This window comes from Gymnoscopelus microlampas (genome assembly GCF_963454915.1).
Source record: "Gymnoscopelus microlampas genome assembly, chromosome: 23".
NCBI lineage: Eukaryota > Metazoa > Chordata > Actinopteri > Myctophiformes > Myctophidae > Gymnoscopelus > Gymnoscopelus microlampas.
The window spans coordinates 33,686,953-33,708,035 of record NC_139960.1 but is presented as its reverse complement, the minus strand read 5'-3'; the positions used below and the strand labels follow the sequence as shown (position 1 = coordinate 33,708,035).

The 21,083-nt window shown below is 42.8% G+C and overlaps 1 protein-coding gene across 1 annotated transcript in view; it reads left to right on the top strand.

Moving 5' to 3' along the window:
- Positions 1-20,830, top strand: part of slc41a2b (solute carrier family 41 member 2b) — a 29,835-nt gene extending 9,005 nt beyond the window's left edge. The window contains exons 6-11 of the mRNA XM_084050482.1: positions 104-250; positions 3,193-3,340; positions 3,805-3,884; positions 8,447-8,578; positions 10,170-10,318; positions 19,393-20,830. Of these exons, the coding sequence (XP_083906608.1) occupies positions 104-250; positions 3,193-3,340; positions 3,805-3,884; positions 8,447-8,578; positions 10,170-10,318; positions 19,393-19,578 (842 nt within the window). The 3' untranslated portion in view covers positions 19,579-20,830. The remainder of the gene's footprint in view (positions 1-103; positions 251-3,192; positions 3,341-3,804; positions 3,885-8,446; positions 8,579-10,169; positions 10,319-19,392) is intronic.
- The last annotated feature ends 253 nt before the right edge of the window (positions 20,831-21,083 follow it).

The window sequence follows — 21,083 nt, the reverse complement described above, 5'->3', positions numbered from 1 at the left end:
GCGTGTAATGATAACACATTATGTTGTTAAACCACCAAAACGAAAAGATTACGGTTATTTTTGCTTTTTTGACGTCTTTGTCCCTGTCCCCGGCCACGTACAGGTATCATCATGGTGGGTGTGATTGTAGGCTCCAAGAAGACGGGCATCAACCCGGACAATGTCGCTACGCCCATCGCTGCCAGTTTTGGTGATCTAATCACCTTGGCCATCCTGGCATGGATCAGCCAGGGCCTCTACAACTGCCTGGGTAGGAAGATGACTTGCTTTCGCTACAGGGAAGCTTAGCGTGCTTCAGTTCTGCATTTGTTGCATGAAAAACCTTGTTTTATTCAGTCGATTAAGCCCAGCAATGAGCTAGCCCGCTGGTAGGGTTGTTTTGCCTTCAAAACGCCACTTTTTCCTGGCTGCATGTACCCTTTATTTCTTAATCAAAATTGATGATGAGGAAAGCTTAGGATTTTACCCCCTGTGGTCAGAGGACACGAGCACAGTTCTAAAGTTCTGAAAATAAATGTAATCATTTCCATAACCAGGGGGGGGGTCCATGCACAGTGCTGAAGACCATGGGGACGTGCAGCTGCTCGCATAAGGAAGCCACCGCAGACAATGAAGCATGACTTATTGTGCTGAAAATAGTGAATAATAGCTTTCACCGCTTTCTGCATTATGTCAAGAGTCCCCGTTTCATTATCTTGCACTGACTTCCATTGGTTGAAAAGTTGATAATTTCCAGGTTTTGAAAGTGTGGGAAAAATATTCGTGGTACATACAGTACTTAAACATTTCATCTACCTGTGTGCGTCTGCATTTTTGTAAGGGTGTCGATGTGTTGTTCAAAATGTTGAGATAATTGCTGAGAAAATATGATCTCTCATCTCAATGTAATGATTTCACCCAAGTGACAATTGTGAACATCCAGTTCTAAATGTGCATGAAGAACCCTGTGCTTTGCTGCACCTTTGGGGGCAAAGGCTTCAATTAGGATAATGGTCCACCTCCACCACTAGAGGTCACCCGTGCACCATTATTTAGATTGACATGAGTGGCAAATTGAACAGACTCTCTTTGACTTTCACCCAAATATCCAACAGCATGTTTAATTCATGTCACACCCAGCCCAATATTACACTACCTCGCATTACTTAATACATAGAGTGCTGGAAGCCGTTTCCTCTGGAAAAATATAGCCAACTAACCAGCCTTGTCAGGTCAGATTGTATGAAATAAGCATTCACCACTCACTGAGACCAAAAAAAAAAGCTATGAAAGAGGTAGTTTTTTTATTTTTTTTATTTAATAAGACCATTTTCAGATTACACATTTCCATCTCGGAGCAATGCAGCAAGGCTGTCTTGGCAGCCAGAGCAGCTCCCCGGACAGTGGCTCCGTTGTTTTCAGGGTCAGCCTTGTCGACACTTCTCTACTAAATTGGACCTAATGGCCAGTTTACTCAGTGGCTTAAATCTATTTCAATCACGTGATCATCTACACAGAGAAAGCCGCTGGAGATTGCGGCACCCAACGTCGCCCGTCTGAGCAAACATCTCTTGTTTTATATTATAATGGCGGAGCCGGGCCTTGCCCTTGCCGTTAGTGAGGAGCTCTTGCTGACTATTGTTCTCAGTGGTGTAAAGTACATTTACTCAAGTACTGTACTTAAGTACAATGTTGAGGTATTTTTACTTTCTTCAGTAATACTTTTACTTCTACCTCACTACATTTCGAAGGCAAATATAGTACTTTTTACTCCACCACAATTATTTGACAGCTTTAGTTACTAGTTACTTTGCAGAATTAGATTATTATCACAAAACATACATTAACCACTTCAGCTCTATATATATTTCGGCCATTCGAAAATTAGCCGATCTACAAGCTCACAATGTGTCACGATGCGACACATTCTGAGCTTGTAGATCTGCTATTTTCAAAAACGTTTTATACTTTTTGAAATGGGACATTCTGCCCAATGAATGTACTTATACTTTTGGTACTTTAAGTATATTTTGATGCCAATACTTTTACTCGGTACATTTTGAATATTTTTACTTGTAACAGAGTATTTCTACATGGCGGTATTGATAATCTCACTTAGCTAAAACATGTAAGTACTTCTTCCTTCACTGATCGTACTCGGTGAGCCTTCCTCTCTGCCCCAGCTCCGGGCTGATCTCATCATCAGTCTGAGTCTACTTCTTAATGACGGTTATTTATGTGTAGAATGGGAACATCTGTGGGGGAGAGCCTGCTCAGCAGCACCTTGCCAGCAAAGAGCAGGTGCTTTACCCTAATTATTCTTCCGAAATAGCTTCCCTTTGGGTATAAAGGAAGGAGGTCGTCTAAACTGTATGTGACAGAAATGTGTGTGTGTGTGTGTGTGTGTGTGTATGGATGTTTAGATTAATCAGATTCCCTGCGATGTGCCTAAATTAATGTAATCAATTATTTAAACAATCAATACTCAATCATTTAATTACAAAATCGATTAATAATTTGGGCATGTCATTATTGGTGACATTTTTCCAAACAAACCGATCTACAAACTGAGCTTAGAGATCGGCTAATTCCACTATTGACACCATTGTGCGACAAAGGATAAGGCTTAGTGGTTATTCAATGAATTGAAAATCTTTCAGCTGTTCCCTTCAGGGGTCGCCACAGCGAATCGTCTGCCTGCCCTCCATCTCACCCTGTCCTCTTGCCTCCTCTTCTCTCACACCAACTAACTTCATGTCCTCTTTCACGACGTCCATAAATCTCCTCTTTGGCCTTCCTTTAGGCCTCCTGCCTGGCAGTTCCAACCTCAGCATCCTTCTGCCGATATACTCCCTATCCCTCCTCTGTGCATGTCCAAACCATCTCAGTCTGGCCTCTCAGGCTTTATCTCCAAAACATCTAACATGGGCTATCACTGTATAGATATCTTTTTAATATTTTATACATATTTCTTTTGTTTCGTTTTTCTTCTCGATTACACGATTAATTGAAAAAGAAAATTGTTGATGGTTGCAGCCTTTTATTTCATAGAAACCCTCGCCTCCTGTTGCAGTGTCCCCGCTACTTGCTTAGTCATGCTCAAAAAAACGAATATGAATGAGAGTCCAATTGCCTCGTTTCAGGTGTGCTTAATAATGAATGGCCAGTTTTAGAATCTGAAAATGCTCTCTCTCTCTCTCTCTCTCTCTCCAGACTCCTACCCTTACGTGTCGTCCCTGGTGTGTGCCTTCTTCATGTCTCTCACCCCGATCTGGATGTTCATTTCCTCCAAGCACCCCGCCAGCCGCACCCTGCTCTACTCCGGATGGGAGCCCGTCATCACTGCCATGGTCATCAGCAGGTGTGTGTGTGTGTGTGTCTGTGTCTGTGTGTGTGTGTGTGTGTGTGCACGGGTGGTAAGTCTTCAAAGGGGAAAGAACAGCTATTCTAATGTTGTCTGAGACGGCCAGTGTGTGGTTTTGTTTGATGACTCATCCCATAAACAAATTGGCCCTCGGCAGCGTGCGCTCGGCTTTCCCCTTGGGGATGACAACCTCACAAATACACTGCATGCCAAGCCGTGTGTCTGATTGTCTGTGTGTCTCTTTCTGTTTATAGCTGCTCCTCGACCCATTTATCATGTGTATGTACTGGTTGTGTCTGTGCTGTAATGTGTTTCTGAGGGATCCCCTCTCTCTTTCTGTCACATAACACCCTTTTTTATTACCTATGTTTTTTATTGCTATTCTGTGTGAAAGAAGATCGTAGAAAACTTGAGTTTTTGTGTTATGTATTTTCTATAATGACCCATTCTGTCCCGTGTAGCATCGGCGGGCTCATCCTGGACAAAACTGTGTCCGACCCAAACCTGGCTGGAATCGTGGTGTATACCCCTGTCATCAACGGTGAGTCACAGCACCCCGCCCCGCCCAGCATTCATGTCTCTCTGGCCACTGAGCGAAACGGCTCATCCCACCTCGTCTCTCTGTCTCCACACTTTGTAAAACTCCCTCCCCCTCTTGTACTGCTTGCATCTCCTCCACGAGAGATAAGCTTTTAATTAAGCAGCATTAATGAGGGACATTTAACGAGATGGCAGACGATCCTGCGCCTAATTGTTTCCCCGCCGTGTGTGCGTGTAAAACGCGGTTTGGGATTGTCAGAGCGCGCGGATGGGGCAGGGACCTTTTTTAAGCTGTCTGAAATTTACAACGTATTCACCTCGGATGCAGGTGCTGCAGTCATTTTGGATCTTTAAAAGTCACCACACCTCCTCCTGCAGAGATCTCAGGAGGAGGGCAAAAAGAGCAGGAGGATTAGGTACGGCTGGATTAATAGAAGAGGTCGGAGGGAAAGAGTTGTGTGGAGGAGAAGGATGGCTGAAGATGGGTTAAGTGTTCGACAGAGCCAAGACCTGGAGGAGAGACGAGATGAGATGTGAGGAGACAGACAGTCAGTCAGTCTGTCTGCCCCCTCTGGGCAGAGCGAGCCCTGGCTGTGAGCAGACGAGGCCCCCTGCCGTTCCACCATGGCCTCCCTGCACCCAAATCCCCTCTGTCGGACCTAGTGACCCGAATAAACTGCAAACCCCCAAGCACCCTTAACCCCACACCTACGGGTTTGGGGTGAAGGGTGCTTGGGAGTAGCAACGAGGTGTAGAGACCAGATAAAGAGTGATGCCAGCGGAGACGGAATAGAGCGGTGTAGATTGAATTAAAACAGACATTGCCTTAGGGTCGTTCATGTATCTAATTTAATAAACTCATCACGATAACAAGCACTGTGTGTGTGTGTGTGTGTGTGTGTGTGTGTGTGTGTGTGTGTGTGTGTGTGTGTGTGTGTGTGTGTGTGTGTGTGTGTGTGTGTGTGTGTGTGTGTGTGTGGGTGTGGTTTCGTCTGTGACCAATTCCGTGTCTCACAGAACCATCCAACTATAGCATTGAATCAGTTTAACCTCCTATTTATCATTCTGAATACAAAGACCCAGTTCCACTCCACTATTAATCCCCTGCTCTGTCCTGGCATTGTATATTCATACACACAAATGCGCACAATGACTAACAAAAGCTTTTTCTTCCACTTGAGAGCTGCTTTGTGTCCACCTCTCTGGAAATTCTGGATTTATATACCGTACATAAATGATGTTGTTGTTATTTGCCAAGTACATTTGAACATACCTGCTATTCATTTTCTGCATAACAATACACTATAGTAGGCCTAGATGTCTGTTTGTCACCATACTGGGAGTTGTGATATTGTGACGTGATGGACAATTACTACTTGTGTTTGCTGTGCTAAACAGTATTGTATTTAGCACAGCAAAAACAAGTGTTGCTTTTGCAGACATTTAAGTCTTTGTCCCGTTAGTTCTCTCTTATCTTGTGTGCACATAGTGGCAGAGCATTCTGTTCTGTTGGGGCTGCTGTGAAGCCAAGATCAATGTTGGGCAACAAGCCTGATTAGAATATGCCGGTGAAACCAGGTGTTTGTGAAGAAAAGATAACGGCAGTCCCATTATCTTATCTAATGTAGACACCGAGACACTCTTCCAGGGAGTTAAGATGTGCTCGCTAATGCTAGTAAACAACAAACCAGACTTGTTGCCCAATGGATTTTTGGGTCCATTCCCCCAATATGGATAGCCCCAGCCCACCGATTACTCATGTTTTGACAAATATTTTGTCAAAAAGTGCACATTCCATTCTAATCGATTTCAAAAAGTTAGATTTGATTACAAAAAATTAAATAATATATATAGAATGAAATTGCAGAGCTACACATTTTAGAAAATCTTCACCACCTACAATGACATGCCCAAAATAGGGATGGCAGGTTGAAAGTGGTTAAAAATCGGGACACCTCGAATGATGCATAATTGTCAAAACCGATGTCGTCAAAAAAAGTAAAATAGTTGCCGGTATAGCCGTCTGGCTCTAAAGAAGACCAAGAGTGATTTGTATATGGGGGGGGGGGGGGGTATTTTAAGCCTTTTTAATATTGATAGGACAGTAGGCTGACAGGAAATGGGGAGTGACATGCAGCAAAGTCTGTCGGGATCGGGACTCAAACCCTCGGGACTCAACCCCTAGGCTACATTGTAGCCTAGGTGCCCGGACCGCTACGCCAGCGATCCGGGCCTGTATATTCATCTTTATCGGTGCACCAGTGTTCATGATAGATATAAGAAGCGTACAGTGGAATCTCCATAACAATTCCTGGCAACGACGATGGGATCACTAACTCTTGCACTGAATCTTTCTTTTTAGGTCATCCGAGCTCGGCTGGGGTCTGGTACTACCAGAGCCTAAAACCTTGACAAACACCATTTCTATTAAAAGGAAAATTTGAGAGATGCCCCAAAAGCAACAGACTATGATGAAAGAGATAAAGAAACTCTCCGTGTATTATTTGTCTGAGGGGATGTGTGAAAGTAGGCCGCTGTAGTGAATATGAAATGTTATTCTCTGTACATACCCGTCGGTCTCATGGCGAGCTTGGTGTTAATTAAAAGCTAGCATGAATGACTGAACAGAATAAATATATTTCCCTCCCTCATGGATTTCCTCCTCTCTCACTCCCTCAGTTTTTTATCTAACCGACCCATCCTTATTTTTTTTCTCTCTCTCTCCCCATTTTCCTCTGTCAGAATGTTTATTTTCTTTCGGGCAATGTCCATTTGTCATTGCTCTCTCAGGGTTTGTCAGACTGACTAGAAGAGAACAAAAAAAAAATACAAATTAAATAGGATCTGAGCGCTGGTGCTGCTCCACGCCTCTCAGGCAGATGTGACAGCCGTGTCTCTGCTGTCCTGCATACGTTTTCAAGCGATACAACACTGCATTGCCTTCTAAGCCACGTCACCTCTTCTTATTCTGACAAGAGGAAAAACGATCTTATAGCTATTAGCAACACCCAGTTTCACACTCATAGATGTACACACATTTACACCTAGGAGCTGCCCATGCTTCTACTGGTAATCAATCAACTGCTCCAGACAGTGAAACAAATACAGCCACACACACACACACACACACACACACACACACACACACACACACACACACACACACACCGTAGTCATAGATTGTTTTGCTTGCAGACTATACGATTTTGGCTGTCTTTACATGTTCTTTACACTGTGAGATGGGGAAAAAAGGTTGTACTGCGCACGATCTCCCCATCACATTATGTCACGACTGACAGGACTATAATGTACAGTATGTGTGCTGGGGCAATGTTTTACCAACAAAAAAAGAATGGTAGGACTATTTGGATTTGGCTTGTTGGAAGAAGAGGTCAACACGGGTTGCAAGCCATTTTCACAAAATTGCATGCACATCAACAAGCAGATAGGCATTGATCCACCATGCTTTTAACACCTGTAGACCTGGAGAATTGCTGCATGTTTCTAGCTGTTTTTATTTCCACAAACAATGACCTTACCTTTTATTTATTTTTTGTGTCACAGTGCTGTTATAATAATAGTCTCGTGTTGACTATCATCGTAGCAGGATCCACGCTGACAAAACATGGTGTGGGAACTACGGATGGGACGATATGAAAATGACATGTCAAGATTATTGTGACAAAAATAATTGATGATATCATCGCTATGATCAAAAATGCTAAAATTTAAAATGCCAATTGTTAACAACTTGAATCCCCAGCATCCCTATTCTGGGGGGAACGTTCGCCAAAAATGGCCGATCTACAAGCTCACATGCGTTTTGAGCTTGTAGATCGGCTATTTTGGACAAATTGATTTGTGCAGAGTGAAGTAAGAGCGTACCAAATGCGCTCTTTACAGGTCTGTTTTATCAAGTATAGAGGGTCTGAGTGGTACTGAATTTGCAGCTCAACAAAAGCCAATTCATCCTAGTGTATGACAGAGGACAATTTCACGATAAATTAAAATCTCTGCGATACGATTATTGTGTTGTTTTTTTATCACGATAACGATTATCGTCCCATCCCTAGTGGGAACCCATATATATATATGACACCGTGGATCGGCTCATAGATGGCCGTCTGCGACACCATCTCAGTGACTGACCCAGGACAATTACTCTTATGAAGGGCGGCTGTCGCTCAGGAGGTAGAGCAGGTCATCCAATGATCCGTGGGTCGGCGGTTCGAATCCCGGCTCCTCCTGTCCACATGTCTAAGTGTCCTTGGGCAAGACACTGAACCCTACTGTACATTGCCTCCAATGATTCGGTCGGCGCTAGCTTGCCACCATTGGTGTGTGAATGTGGGAAAAGTGGGGACGCTGGCGTGGACTGTTCGCCGCTCCACCTCCCAATGTCCCCCCCCTGTATGAATGAATGAACCATTGTAAAGCGCATTGAGTAAGTTTGAGTACTTAGAAAAGCGCCATAAAAATGCAATTCATTAATGTTTCTGTCATGAAAGTGTACTTTCGCCTGAGATGATTCCGTTCTTCAGCTTAAGTCTTTTTGATGTCCAGGTATTGGGGGGAACCTGGTGGCGATTCAGTCGAGCAGATTCTCCACCCACCTCCACTTCCACTGCGCGCCTGGGGAAGTGCCTGAGGAGGCCAAGGGCTGCTACTACCCATGTCGCACCTTCTGGGGATCAGGTAACTACTGTAGGGCTGTCATTGTCTCAAACAATTTAAATTAATTATTTAATTGTGTTTTGGACATTGGAACGTAAATAAAAAAAAATACAATTCTGCTTGCTGCTTAGGCTGTGTAAACATACATTTCACAGGCCAGATATCAACATAAATAATGTAAATATACAAAGAAGCCTATTACTGAGCTATGCAAACAAATGACTGCAACGGGTACCAATAATCAAAAATAAATAACTTTATTTTTGTTTGTGGAAGATTCTTTGCCCTAAATGGCCCAAATAAGGACAGCAGATTGAAAGCGGTTAAAAGAGCGTCAACAACGACATGGAAATAAAGATGTCATTATATTTCTGTCAATTTCATCCAGTTTTTTTTATACAGATGAATGGAAATGATTATGTAAAATAATTGTGATCAGTGATCAGGCGACTATGTAATAAGTGTGGCAAGCCTACAGGCAAGGTAACTAACTACACAACCCAAACCTCTACCAAAGTGGTCTTGTCTTTTAAGTAGCCTCGACGCAACATCATGCTTACATCATAAAAACTCAACCTTTTTTCATTTCAGAGGCACCTATACATCTTTGATTGGACCATAGACGCTCATTTCAGAATAGGCTTAACTTAAATTGAATAAATGTCATCATTGTACTTGAGAAATATATTCACAGTGTAACAATTATAAAGTGAATTGAACTAAGGTGAGACTCTGAAGGTCATAGTAGGTTCGCAGGTCATTTGGTTGGAAGCAGAGCTCTCCCAGTTGCTAACTGTCACAACCTGCGAGTTATGGCTTTATTTGCAGTTTGCACCTGGCTCATATTTTGTCCTGTTTACTGGTACAACTTTAGGAAAACATTCTCAATCCTAGACACTGTGTCTAGGAATCTAGGAATACATTGGCTAATGTGTGTATGCGTGTGTTTGCACATCAGTATATTGACTACGCGCACGTGTGTGTGTGTGTGCAGGGCACGTAGTCTGCAGTGGTGTGTAAAAGGGGCATTTGACCTCTGGGGTCAACAGATCCTTCCTTCTTGGCTGCTCTTGTTTCAGAGAAATCGTGTGTGTCGTCATGGTATCAGGCGCAAACAAATCAGTCAGCTCCATATGTGGGCACAAAAGGGGGCATGCCCATATATGGCCATGTACTGATGACATCAGGGATCTCCATATATTATGGGCATAAAAGGGACAAGGACTGACAGATATCAGTGCGATAGGTACTTCTAGTTTGCACAAAATCTTATATATAAACTTTATCAACACGATTATTTTTTATATATAATCTACTAAATTGATTATTAGTCTCATGAACTATTTTACTTTGTTGCACAACAGTGGCATATAAAAAGTTTGAGTTTGTAGATCTGCTATTTTCACCATTTCCTTTTTTTTTTCATTGCGTTTCATTAATCATAATCGAGGCGAAAGTTTGAAATCGTGATATTGAAAGTATTGAGGTCATATCAGCCCCTACTATGGACTCTGTTTAGATGGGGGGCGGGGGGAGGGCTGTGTGCCTCACCTTTTTAACGTTATTTCCTCTGTCACCGCCTTCTCCCTCACCGTTTCCCGTCTTTTCTCAGGACCCAATCACCGCTCCGCTCAGGTGCTGCTCCTATTGGTGGTCCCTGGTCATCTAATCTTCTTGTACACAATCCATCTGATGAAGAGTGGCCACACCACCCTGACTCCCATCTTCATGACTGTATACCTGGCTGCTGCCCTGCTACAGGTGAGACCCCGCTCCACTCGCCTAACCGTAATTATTTGAGAGCGGAAATAGCCGATCTACAAGTTCACAACGCAATAAGACGAGTTGTGAGCTTGTAGATTAACTATTTCTGAAAAAAAAGATTTTGAAAGTATATTCAGATATTAAATATGTCAGTCATTTGTTTGTATGTAAGTTATTTGTCAATCTGCCAGGTAGAATTTTGTCTACGAAGCCTAAAAAACGAACAGAAATGTAATTTGTATGTTCCAATGTTCAATGCCCAAAACACAATTAAATTGTTAATCGCAATTATTTGTGTAACAATTAATTGTCAAGTAAAATGTCCTGATCGTGACAGCCCTAACCCTCCTACACCCAATCTCACACACACACACACACACACACACACACACACACACACACACACACACACACACACACACACACAATGTTGTCCCTAGCAGATAACTTATATGAAAGCTATTTTCGACGAGCAGCAGGCTTATAAAACCAGGCTAAACTCACCACTCACTGGCTTGTAAGTCGTCCGATGCAAGTTTGCACCTTCAGATTCTGTACTTCAGTGGAGAAGGCCATCTGAATGTCATTGTTCTATGAATATTGATGGTGTTATTTTGTATAATTCATGAGCAATGTAACAACAACAACAACAGGGAGCATGTTTAGGTCACTGAACTCTGCCTTTGATGAGCCCAATCAGCATACAGTAGCTTCTCTGATATAGCTTTGAGTCGGTGAGAACCTGAATAAGCAGCATTTAAACGTTGAACTATTGACATACTGTAGCTCTCGTGGGTTTTCCTGGTGGACACTGAAAGACAAACAGGTGTGTGTGTGTGTGTGTGTGTGTGTGTGTGTGTGTGTGTGTGTGTGTGTGTGTGTGTGTGTGTGTGTGCGCGCACGCATGCTTGCACATGCACTATGCATTCCTAGAGCTGTGGTCTGTGGTAACGCCTTTAAGGAATCTGTGAGTTCTATGAGTTTGAACTGTTTTGCGGCTGACAATTATGGAAGCAAAAGCCATCAGAGTATCAATTGCTCCTTTCAGCATTTCTAGTTTGCCATGACTTGACTTTGTGGTATGTATGGTATTTTGGCAGTATGTTTTCTGTGCTTCTGATGTTTGTGTTGCTTTAGCTAGTTTAGATTTGTATTTTTTTTTTTGCCACTCTGTTTGAAAAGTGGAAAGGTCATTTAAAGCTGCAGCCCGTAACTTCTGTGTGCTACCCGGGATTCGAACCCAGGTCTCCTGCACGAGAGACAGTGGCCCTCATTTATCAACGCGGTGCAGCCCAAATAATGGGCGTACGGCGTTTTCACCGCAATTTTCGGCATTTATCAATATATCCTGACGTGGGCTTTATCCTACGGTACGCTGAGATCTCACGTCTGGTCGAGACCAGTTGTTGACGTTGGCTGCACCCGTTTATTTCATCCTAGACCTGCGGAGCAGCATTGTCTGACGGTCTGACAGGCATCTGGACACATATATCCACTCCAAAATGTATATCTACACTAATAAATAATCCCTGTGAAAATATAACATTATAAATTAATTTAAACAAACTGCTTTAGCAGTCATTCAGATAAGATTGTAGATCTGGCTGCATTGAAAATAGCAAATCTACAAGCTCACAAGCCAGCATCGCATCGTGACGCGTTGTGAGCTTGTAGATCTGCTATTTTCAAAACAACGAGCGCTTTTGCGTCGGGAGTCGCGCGGTCGGGACAGTGAGGTCTACTAACTTACAGTAGCTTGTCCTATGGTATGGAGTTATGTCATAGGGAGTTATAGGCTACAACCTGGCTGGGTTAAGGATATAAACCTGACGCTCCAATCTCTTATAACGTGGGCGGCGCGGGATCACTGCAGTCTGCAGACCGCCCGAGTCTCATGGGGAATATAGCCTACTACATGACTGCTTTAGTGTAACTTGGAACGCGCACTGCTCGGTATGGGGTAAATAAATAAATATACAAACGTATTCCATTCATGGCGATGTAATTGGTTTCATAATATGTCATTCATGTAGGCTACAAGCCTACTACGTGACAATTAGATTGTACCGCTACGGTACGGAGTGTGTGTGTGTGTGTGTGTGTGTGTGTGTGTGTGTGTGTGTGTGTGTGTGTGTGTGTGTGTGTGTGTGTGTGAGTGAGAGAGAGAGGGGCGTGTGCGTGTGCGGCGAGATGAAGCGAAGCGATCGGGGGAAAGTATTTCTTATTGGCTTTTCATGTCTTTGGTCGTATTCTGGTTCGTCTTCATGTCGTAAAATCGGGGCGTTTTGAGAATATTTAAGGGCGTGTTATTTAAATGACGCTCGGTTTCAGCCGTGACATTTATCAACGCTGGGACCAAATGTACGCTCGGATCAGCTGTGTAGGATCCTTTGATAAATGTGACTTCGACGTTGGTGTACGGCCGAATATATGGAAAAATATATGCCGGTTTATACGCTGCGTTGATAAATGAGGGCCCATATTTCTACCGCTCTTCCTTTGGGCCGGGGAGATATTGTTAACCAGTAGGTGTCCTAATGGAAGAGTAGGTAGACCGCTTCCAGCCACTGCAGGTGTACTAGTTATAATGTATTACAACATAGTGCCATACAGATTGGTTAAAATAAAGATTTATTCAGTATACATTTTTGCATTGCAGCTTTACACGTTTAACCCATTAAAACCTGGAAAACATCTGTGTCATATTCGATTTTAGCTATATATCGTCTCTGTCGGGTGGAAACCTCATATGTCCAAAACTGTTTCTTTTCAGGATTCAAATTCAAAAGTAGCAAAACTACAAGCTCAAAACGTATCGCTTTGCGCCACGTTTTGAGCTTGTAGATCTGCTGCTTTCGATGCTTTTGCGTGATGTAGTATGATCAAGTATTTACGGGGAGAAAAAAAAGTGAAATATGGATATAAGAGGCACTACAGCAACGATACGTAGCAACGTGATATTTAGGAACCAAATGAACCCTTATGTGGTGTGTACATGGACCCAACGGGTCCATTTGGTTCCATTTGTACACTGTCAGAGTTATGGTGGTCCGTGGTCTAATGCAGGGGTTCTCAAAGTGGGGTCGGGGGACCCATTATATATCAGCTATTTTCAAAACATCTTGACATTCTTGTCAAATGTCTGAATTTTCTTGAAAATGTCCACACCACAAATGTTGTATGGCGGGTCCTTGGCACAAAATCTTTTCAGATGGGGGTCCGTGGCCAAATACACATTAATTAAGGGGTCCTTCACATGAAAAGGTTTGAGAACCACTGCTTTAGGCAACACTGGTGGTACTTTGAAACTTCAAAACTGACATCAGAAGGTAAGATCTAGTGCAGATCTATGACCAAAGAGAACGCCGAGTGTGCATGCACACCTCGATGTGAACGGGTGTTTAGAATTTTGCATAGTGCTTAAAAGTTGCTTTTTCCGATCTGAAGGCAGACAGAATAATGTTACGAATCCATTGGCATCGTTGTAAATCTGGCTCTGACAGCTTGCGGGGGTTATCGCATGAATGTTGCTTTGAGCAATGCTTGTTTATACTGTTCTGTGGCAGCTGAGGGCGATTATAGAGTAATTATTTGTTCAGAAGAGCGAAATCATCATTCTCAGAATTCCAAATGCACTATACTTTTAGGAGAATTGCATTAAAATAGGATGGATTGAACGAACCATGCATAGATTTAAATTAATTTAGATTTTAATAGCCTAATCCTATATCAAACCTAGGCTTATTTTTTTAAATCTAGTTTATGCAATTGTTCACATGAGAGAGTAATCTGTCCAGTAGTGAATTCAGTAGGAATGATATGTTAGTCTTAGTTCTTTAATAATGCACAGCAAAATCCTCAGCGTTTATTTATCCATTTGTAACTCGAGTGAGTGTACAAAATGTACCCTTGTCTGTAACCAAATGGACCCCTATGCGTCCATTTGTTCCATTTGTACACATGTGTACACTGAGGATTTTACTGTGTGGGATTCCTTTAAGACGTTCGCAACCGCTGGTGACTGACATCAGGATATACAGTGCTTTCTAATTAGACCTCTGTCTAGGTAGGGAGCTTCCTGTCTGTTCTGCCTGAGGGGCAGATCCTATGTTCTCCCTATACAGTATGTTCACTGATCTTGTTACCACTTCATGTGGACACACCCTCTATACATCCTGTATCACACAGCACAGGACAGGAGATATGGTTACATTTGTACACAGAGTTACATGGACAAGTCCCTTGTTTTGTGTGTTTCTGGGCTCTTTACTGTTACGTGGACATGTCCCTTGCTTTTGTGTGTTTCTGGGCTCTTACTGTGAGACTCACCTGGAGCTTCATGTCATCAGACACTGGAAGCCCTGAAGAGACACAAGCTCATGAACCCTGTGGCAGACCTGGAAGACAAAACATGTAAGACGCATGATGGACCACCTGTGCGTGATTGATCAGTTGCGTGTTCACCAACTCTGTACTGAGAAAGAGCACATGTTCCAACATTCCAGAGGAAGAGGGCACAGTGAGAACATCTCAGCTTGGGGAAGATGGAGGCAAATTTAGAGGTATATTATAAATAAAGGTAGATTATTATCCTTGAGAGACAGCAGAGGCTTTTGGAGATCTGGTGATCTGGAAAGCTCAACAGGCTAGACACAGAAAGAGAGAGGGCGGACAGCCTCCCTGCTGGCCTCTGTCAAGAGGGGTCAAGTTGAGTCCAAGACATCCAATTACGCTGCAGCGACTTCCTTAGGTGTGATCCACACACCAAGCATTGGTCTGACATTAACATTCCTGCTGTCAACTTCTTTGTGGGGACTGTGAAGACAACTGTGGTTAGGTTGAAGAGATGGTGAGGCTGTCCCGAACACACCAACACAACACATCCCAAACTCATCCTGTCTGAAGAGAAGGAAGAAGTCAAACATAACGTGTGAAAGGATCTTCCAACATCGCAAATAGGTTTGTCACATAGGTACGAAGAGAAGTACAACGCGCTTCAGCCAGTTGAAGGCAGAAGGGCTTGTCGGTGCTCAACAGGGACAACTTGAATCAGAGAGAATAATACCTGGACACTTCAGGAGAGACTATCCAAATAAAATACTGGAGCACTCAACTGGTCTGCACGTATATATTATTTTGCAGGGGTGACTGACGTTTTGACTTGCGTCTTCCTCAGTCAAACGGAACAAAGGAGAGAGGGGAGGCTATATAATGTATATACCCTCCCCCTTGATGAGGTCAATGTCAGTGTCCTGGGACACTAGATCTTCTCATCGGGCAGGTTTTACTTTGAGGTTCAGGTGGAAGGATTTAAGTGGGATTTAGGCGTGGCCAGTAGGAAAGGACTGATCCAGCTGAGCCTGACAATGGCTACTGGACTGTGACTCTCAGTAACAAAGACGAGGAACAAGCTAATAATGCAATGCAACTCCCATCTCTCTCAAACCCCTGGTCCAGAAGGTGTACCTGTTTGTGCACTATAAGGAGGGTCTGATATCCTTTTAGTGATGTGAAGGCCAGAGTTCAGATCTACTCTTTCACGGGCTGCAACTTCACTGAGAAACAATCCCTTCCTGAGCCCCTAGAGGTAGGAAAGCAGCCTCCTTTGGATTGTGTATTGGACATCAAATTGAAGGCTCTTTCCGGTGCTCGACTGAGTATCAAATCATTCATAATGTTGTAGAAGTGGCATAATTATAATTGTATTATAATCATGATGCGTTCACAATATAAAAATAGTGATACAGCATCAGATGGGGTGGGGGTGGGACTGTCGGGTCTCTTCTCTACATGTAAAGTGTCTTGAGACAACTTGTTGTGATTTGACACTTTAATAAAATTGAATTGAATTGAATAGATTGTCCACATGGCAGTGTTTGCTGCCTGGTAGCACATTTTTCCATGTTGATGAGATGTTTGTTTTTGTGAGTCTGCAGTATATTTCGGTGTTGGCACACAACAACAAATGGCCCCGTTATATGATCCCGGTTTTAGGCTGTCCTCTCTGAAGAGTGGAAAGTTCCCCCTTCTGTTTGCTCAGGGAGTTACCTCTTCCCTTGGTGCCTCTTCTCTTTCACTCTCTCGCTCACTCTCCCAACTCTCTTTTTCTCTCTCTCGCTCTCTCATATATGTCTCTCACGCATATACACACACACACAGACACACACACACACACACACACACACACACACACACACACACACACACACACACACACACACACACACACACACACACACACACACACACACACACACACACACACACACACTTGCACTCTCTCTCTCTCCCCTCTTCAGTTTGCAAGTAAACACAAACCTCAATGCAGAGAAGCCTGTGAGGCATGAGAGAGAGAGATTAAACATAAAGCTGCTTCGCTCAATATATTTTACATTGCACTATCAGCATTGGCTTTAAGTGCTAAAATGTGTTCTTCAAAATGCTTGAATTTGCATGCAAGTACAGAGTTGCTGCATGTAAGAGTTGATGAGATTTCAATAATGAATTTAGATTTTTCAAAATGAATTGTTATTGTTTGCCGGTTATTTTCAGTTACGTATCCATAAATTATTTTATAATTATTTTTGCTATATTCTTAAGCGATGAGAATGAGGGCAAGAGAAAAGAAAAACAGAATTTAACGTATTCTTGATAGACAGTGTCCAGTATTCCCAAAATGCAGGTTTAGATACAAGTGAAGAGTCTTTTTGAAGTTGTATTGCTAGAGTGAAGAGAATGTACTGTATGTGTAGGTATGTAATATGTATAAATATCACAGATAGATACGTATATATTATAGATAGAAATTGACTAGCGTGGAAGCTTATTAGTGATATTTATTATTGATGGAGGAGGGATGGGAGCGATAAGTTATGCTTCTTCTCACTCCTTTTCAAGAATGCATCTTTTATTCACTGTTATTCTGAATTATTTGTTTTCATTTGTTACATTGTTTTTAAAATTGCTTTATTTGAAATCAACATTTCAAATAATAAAAAAAGAAACATCAAATCAACAACACCGATCGTACAGCTTGAAACTAAATTGATTGCCTGGTTCGGTCTGGACATGACCTCTGTCGCCAGTGCTTTTCACGAGGCAACTCTGAATCTCACTGCTGCACAGCCATATTCAAAACAAACCTTTTACACTACAAATAGTTCATGCTTCTGGGGGTCCCTGGAACAAAACATTTTGAGATGGGGTCCGCAGCCAAATACATGTAATGTTGCTGGTCCTTGACATGAAAAAGTTTGCGCACAGCTGATATAGAAACGTAGGATTTAGAAGGCATTTGTAGAATCGGCCTCAGCTCTTAATGGGTTAAATTATATTTAATTCTGTGGACAACGTTTCCTCTCGGGCCTCGCAGACACAATTAGGGAACGAAAGTGTATGTGGGGGAAGGATCTGTTTTTACAGTTCCCTCTCTTAGTTCTGGTTGACATTCACCTAAATGTTGAATTTGCATGCATCCGTTTCTTTGAAATAATGACACCACATAGACTGCAAATGCATGTTCTTTTCCTCTCTCTCTTCTCTCGTCAGAGTTGATAAGGGTGGTGGTGGTGGTGATGACAATTTTGATATACAGTAGTTTAGAGATAAAATATGTTTGGCAGCAGTTTGCATCAAAGACTGTGAAAGAGAGTTTTGCAGCAGTAAGTAAAAAAAGGGAGACTGATATTACGAATGAAGGGCAAACCTTGTCACTCTGACTTTGCCTGCCATGTGTAGTTAGGTTTGACAGGACGCTGTGTGTCCCAGAGGCGCTTTCATTGTGCGATGACTTCTCAAAGTTATCATGAAGGGAACCTCCTTCACAGAGTCTGCTCCCCTATTCTAAAGACAAGTATAACTGTCTACAAGCTGTATACATTCATAAGTGGGTCTATCCTTTGGTACTTTGAGAATGAGTTGTTGTTGCAAGAATTTCACCAGCCACCTTATTCTTCTATAATGATCTGTCAGTGAAATGCCTGTATGGCTAGCAGGCAGTGTCTTTCAATGGCTGGCACTGTGTTCAGAGTTCATCCTAATTGCCATCCATTCCAAGACATTTTATTTTTTTATGTTTCTACTAGCAACCCTGGACAGCTAATTTCCCCTTAAATTATATCCACGTGTTTATCTTTTAATAGACCCCTCTCAACACCATGCCGGACATCTGTAAAACATTCAATCCGGGAACGCATCTGTGCAACCACTTTGCACTTTGGCTATTCAAAAATAGCAGATATTCATAAGCTCATAGTGCGGCACCGAGTGCTGCACTATGAGCTTGTAGATCTGCTATTTTTTTTAAATTGTGAAAATTTGTTCCTATATATATAATGTATATATATAATCTTTGAATATATATATATCTTTTTTTAAAGCAAACATTTGTAACTCAAATCTTTGCTTCTGGGGTTATATAATATTTTGAGATGGGGGGTCCGCGGCCAAATCCTCCTATAATTTGACTAACCTCTGTGGTTGTCGCCGTCGTTGTGTCTTGGGGCGCGCGACACATGCGCACGCTGTTGCCGTGTGTGTTTGGTGTGCGCGCTCGCTCGCGACACACAGCTCCGTGGTGTGTGTGTGTGTGTGTGTGTGTGTGTGTGCGCTCGCGCTAAACTGTGTGCGGGGTTGCCAGGTTTTGCGGGAGAAACAAGCAGCAAGGTCTGTACTTTCGTCTGCGCCCTTCACCGGGGCTTGGGTGCTCATATCCCCCTACGGGTATGGTCTAGTACATATAATTTTGGGGGGTCCTTGACATGAAAAAGTTTGAGAACCACTGATATTATAGCAAGTGTTTCAGAAAACTGTTTTTGATTTTGAAGACATTTGTAGAATCCCCAGAAGCAAAAGATTTAAGTTAAAATTAATTTAATTTTCACGATTTTTCAAAAATTGCAGATCTACAAGCTCATAGGGCGGCACTCGGTGCCGCCCTATGAGCTTGTATATCTGCTATTTTTGAATAGCCAAAGAGATCTAAAGTGACACAGATTTGAATGGGTTAAAAAAAAAAAACATTATGGATTACACACTCTCACATCCGTGCCTGTCTGCCCCTCTTTCTCAAGGTGTTCGCGTTGCTGTGCATCGCGGACTGGATGGTCCACCTGATGTGGCGGAGTGGCAAGGACCCGGACAGCTTCTCCATCCCTTACCTGACGGCGCTGGGCGACCTGCTCGGCACGGCCCTGCTCGCCCTCAGCTTCCACTTCCTGTGGCTCATAGGCGACCAGGACAGCGACGTTGGCGACTGAGGTAACCTCTGTCGCCCTAACAGAGAGGGGAATGGCTGTGGTAATATATAAACGCCCTCCCTCCCCCTCCATAAGCCTGGCGGCGGTTCTCTGTCTCTTTGCGTCGCTCAGCTGGGAACATTCCTCTTACTTCTCCTTACTGGACACGGCGGCATTCGTCACAATGCTGTGAGAGACAAGAAGATGCTGCACATAAAGGTTTAGCGAAACAACAAACAAAAAAAACAGACAATTTAATGTATTTGGACATTTTTATATATTTACATTTATGTATATAACTAAATATATGTATTCCATAACTGTTGTTCTCTTCACTGCTCATCGCCTTGAGATAACCCATGATTTTTCTTTGCACCGAGGCACTTAACATTATGTCCCGCTGGATCCTCGTCGGGGTGGGAAATTAACGCCAATATTTTTAGCTTAGAATTTTGCCTGTTTGTTACCAGGCACCTATTTGCAGACGTCCCGTGCCATTCCAATGTTTAAGATGGCTGGTGAAAAGATAAAAAAAGCAGCCACTGAGTTTTGTCATTGGCCCGCCAGCACGGCCAGTATAGTTAGTTTCCGGCACTGGCCACCACTATGGTGTTTCACATGGTGTGTCTGAACCCAGGTCAGAGTCTCTGTCTGAAGCACGCACAGTAATATGGTTTTCATGCTTCCATTACCACCATGTATTTGAGTCTGTCTATGATAGTGCCACATGCAGAGGATGTCAATAACATAAGCATGACATGCTTGATTGGCCCAATAATGAGTCTCTGTGAATGCTACTGGTACTTGCAGCAGTCGTATTAACCCATTTAGACCTGAGGACGATTCTTCAAATCGTCTCCGTCAGGGGGAAACCTCGTACGTCCAAAACTGTGACTTTTCAGGATTCACAAAAATAGCAAAAGTACTTTAGGTACTTTTGTGTGACGCTGTAGTATGATCAAGTAGGGTGTTAATTTACGAAAACGTTAGAAAATGGAGATAAGAGGTTTCTGCCCGACGGCAACAAAATGTTTTCTTGAAAACCTACAGTATGTTGCTATATATATATAGCTACGATCTATAATGACACCGATGCTTTCCAGGTCTGAATGCGTTTAGCAAATGAGAGGAATTGTCTACCCCCCCCCCCCGCTCTCTCAGATGCACACACGTTCCCATTCTTTTTCTTCCTTTTATTTATTCATCTTGTCATTGATGTGGGTTCAGACACTGCAGTGCCAGCAGAATCATTCTTTCTACCGTGGACAATATGCACGCCAAGCACATGCTGTTTACATGTATGCACAGTGATTCTCTGTCTCTCCAAGCCAATTCCAATGATTATGTGCCTCTTGAGATTCACTGGTTGACATGGTTACATTATTCTCTGTCACGTCATAAATGTAATTTTTTTTTTCTACTTGCATTGTAATACTGTGCGATTAAGAATTGTTTTCATTTTGTACTCACTACCAATTTTCTGACAATAACTGTTGTACGTTTGCTTTTGTGGCATACATTGGCAT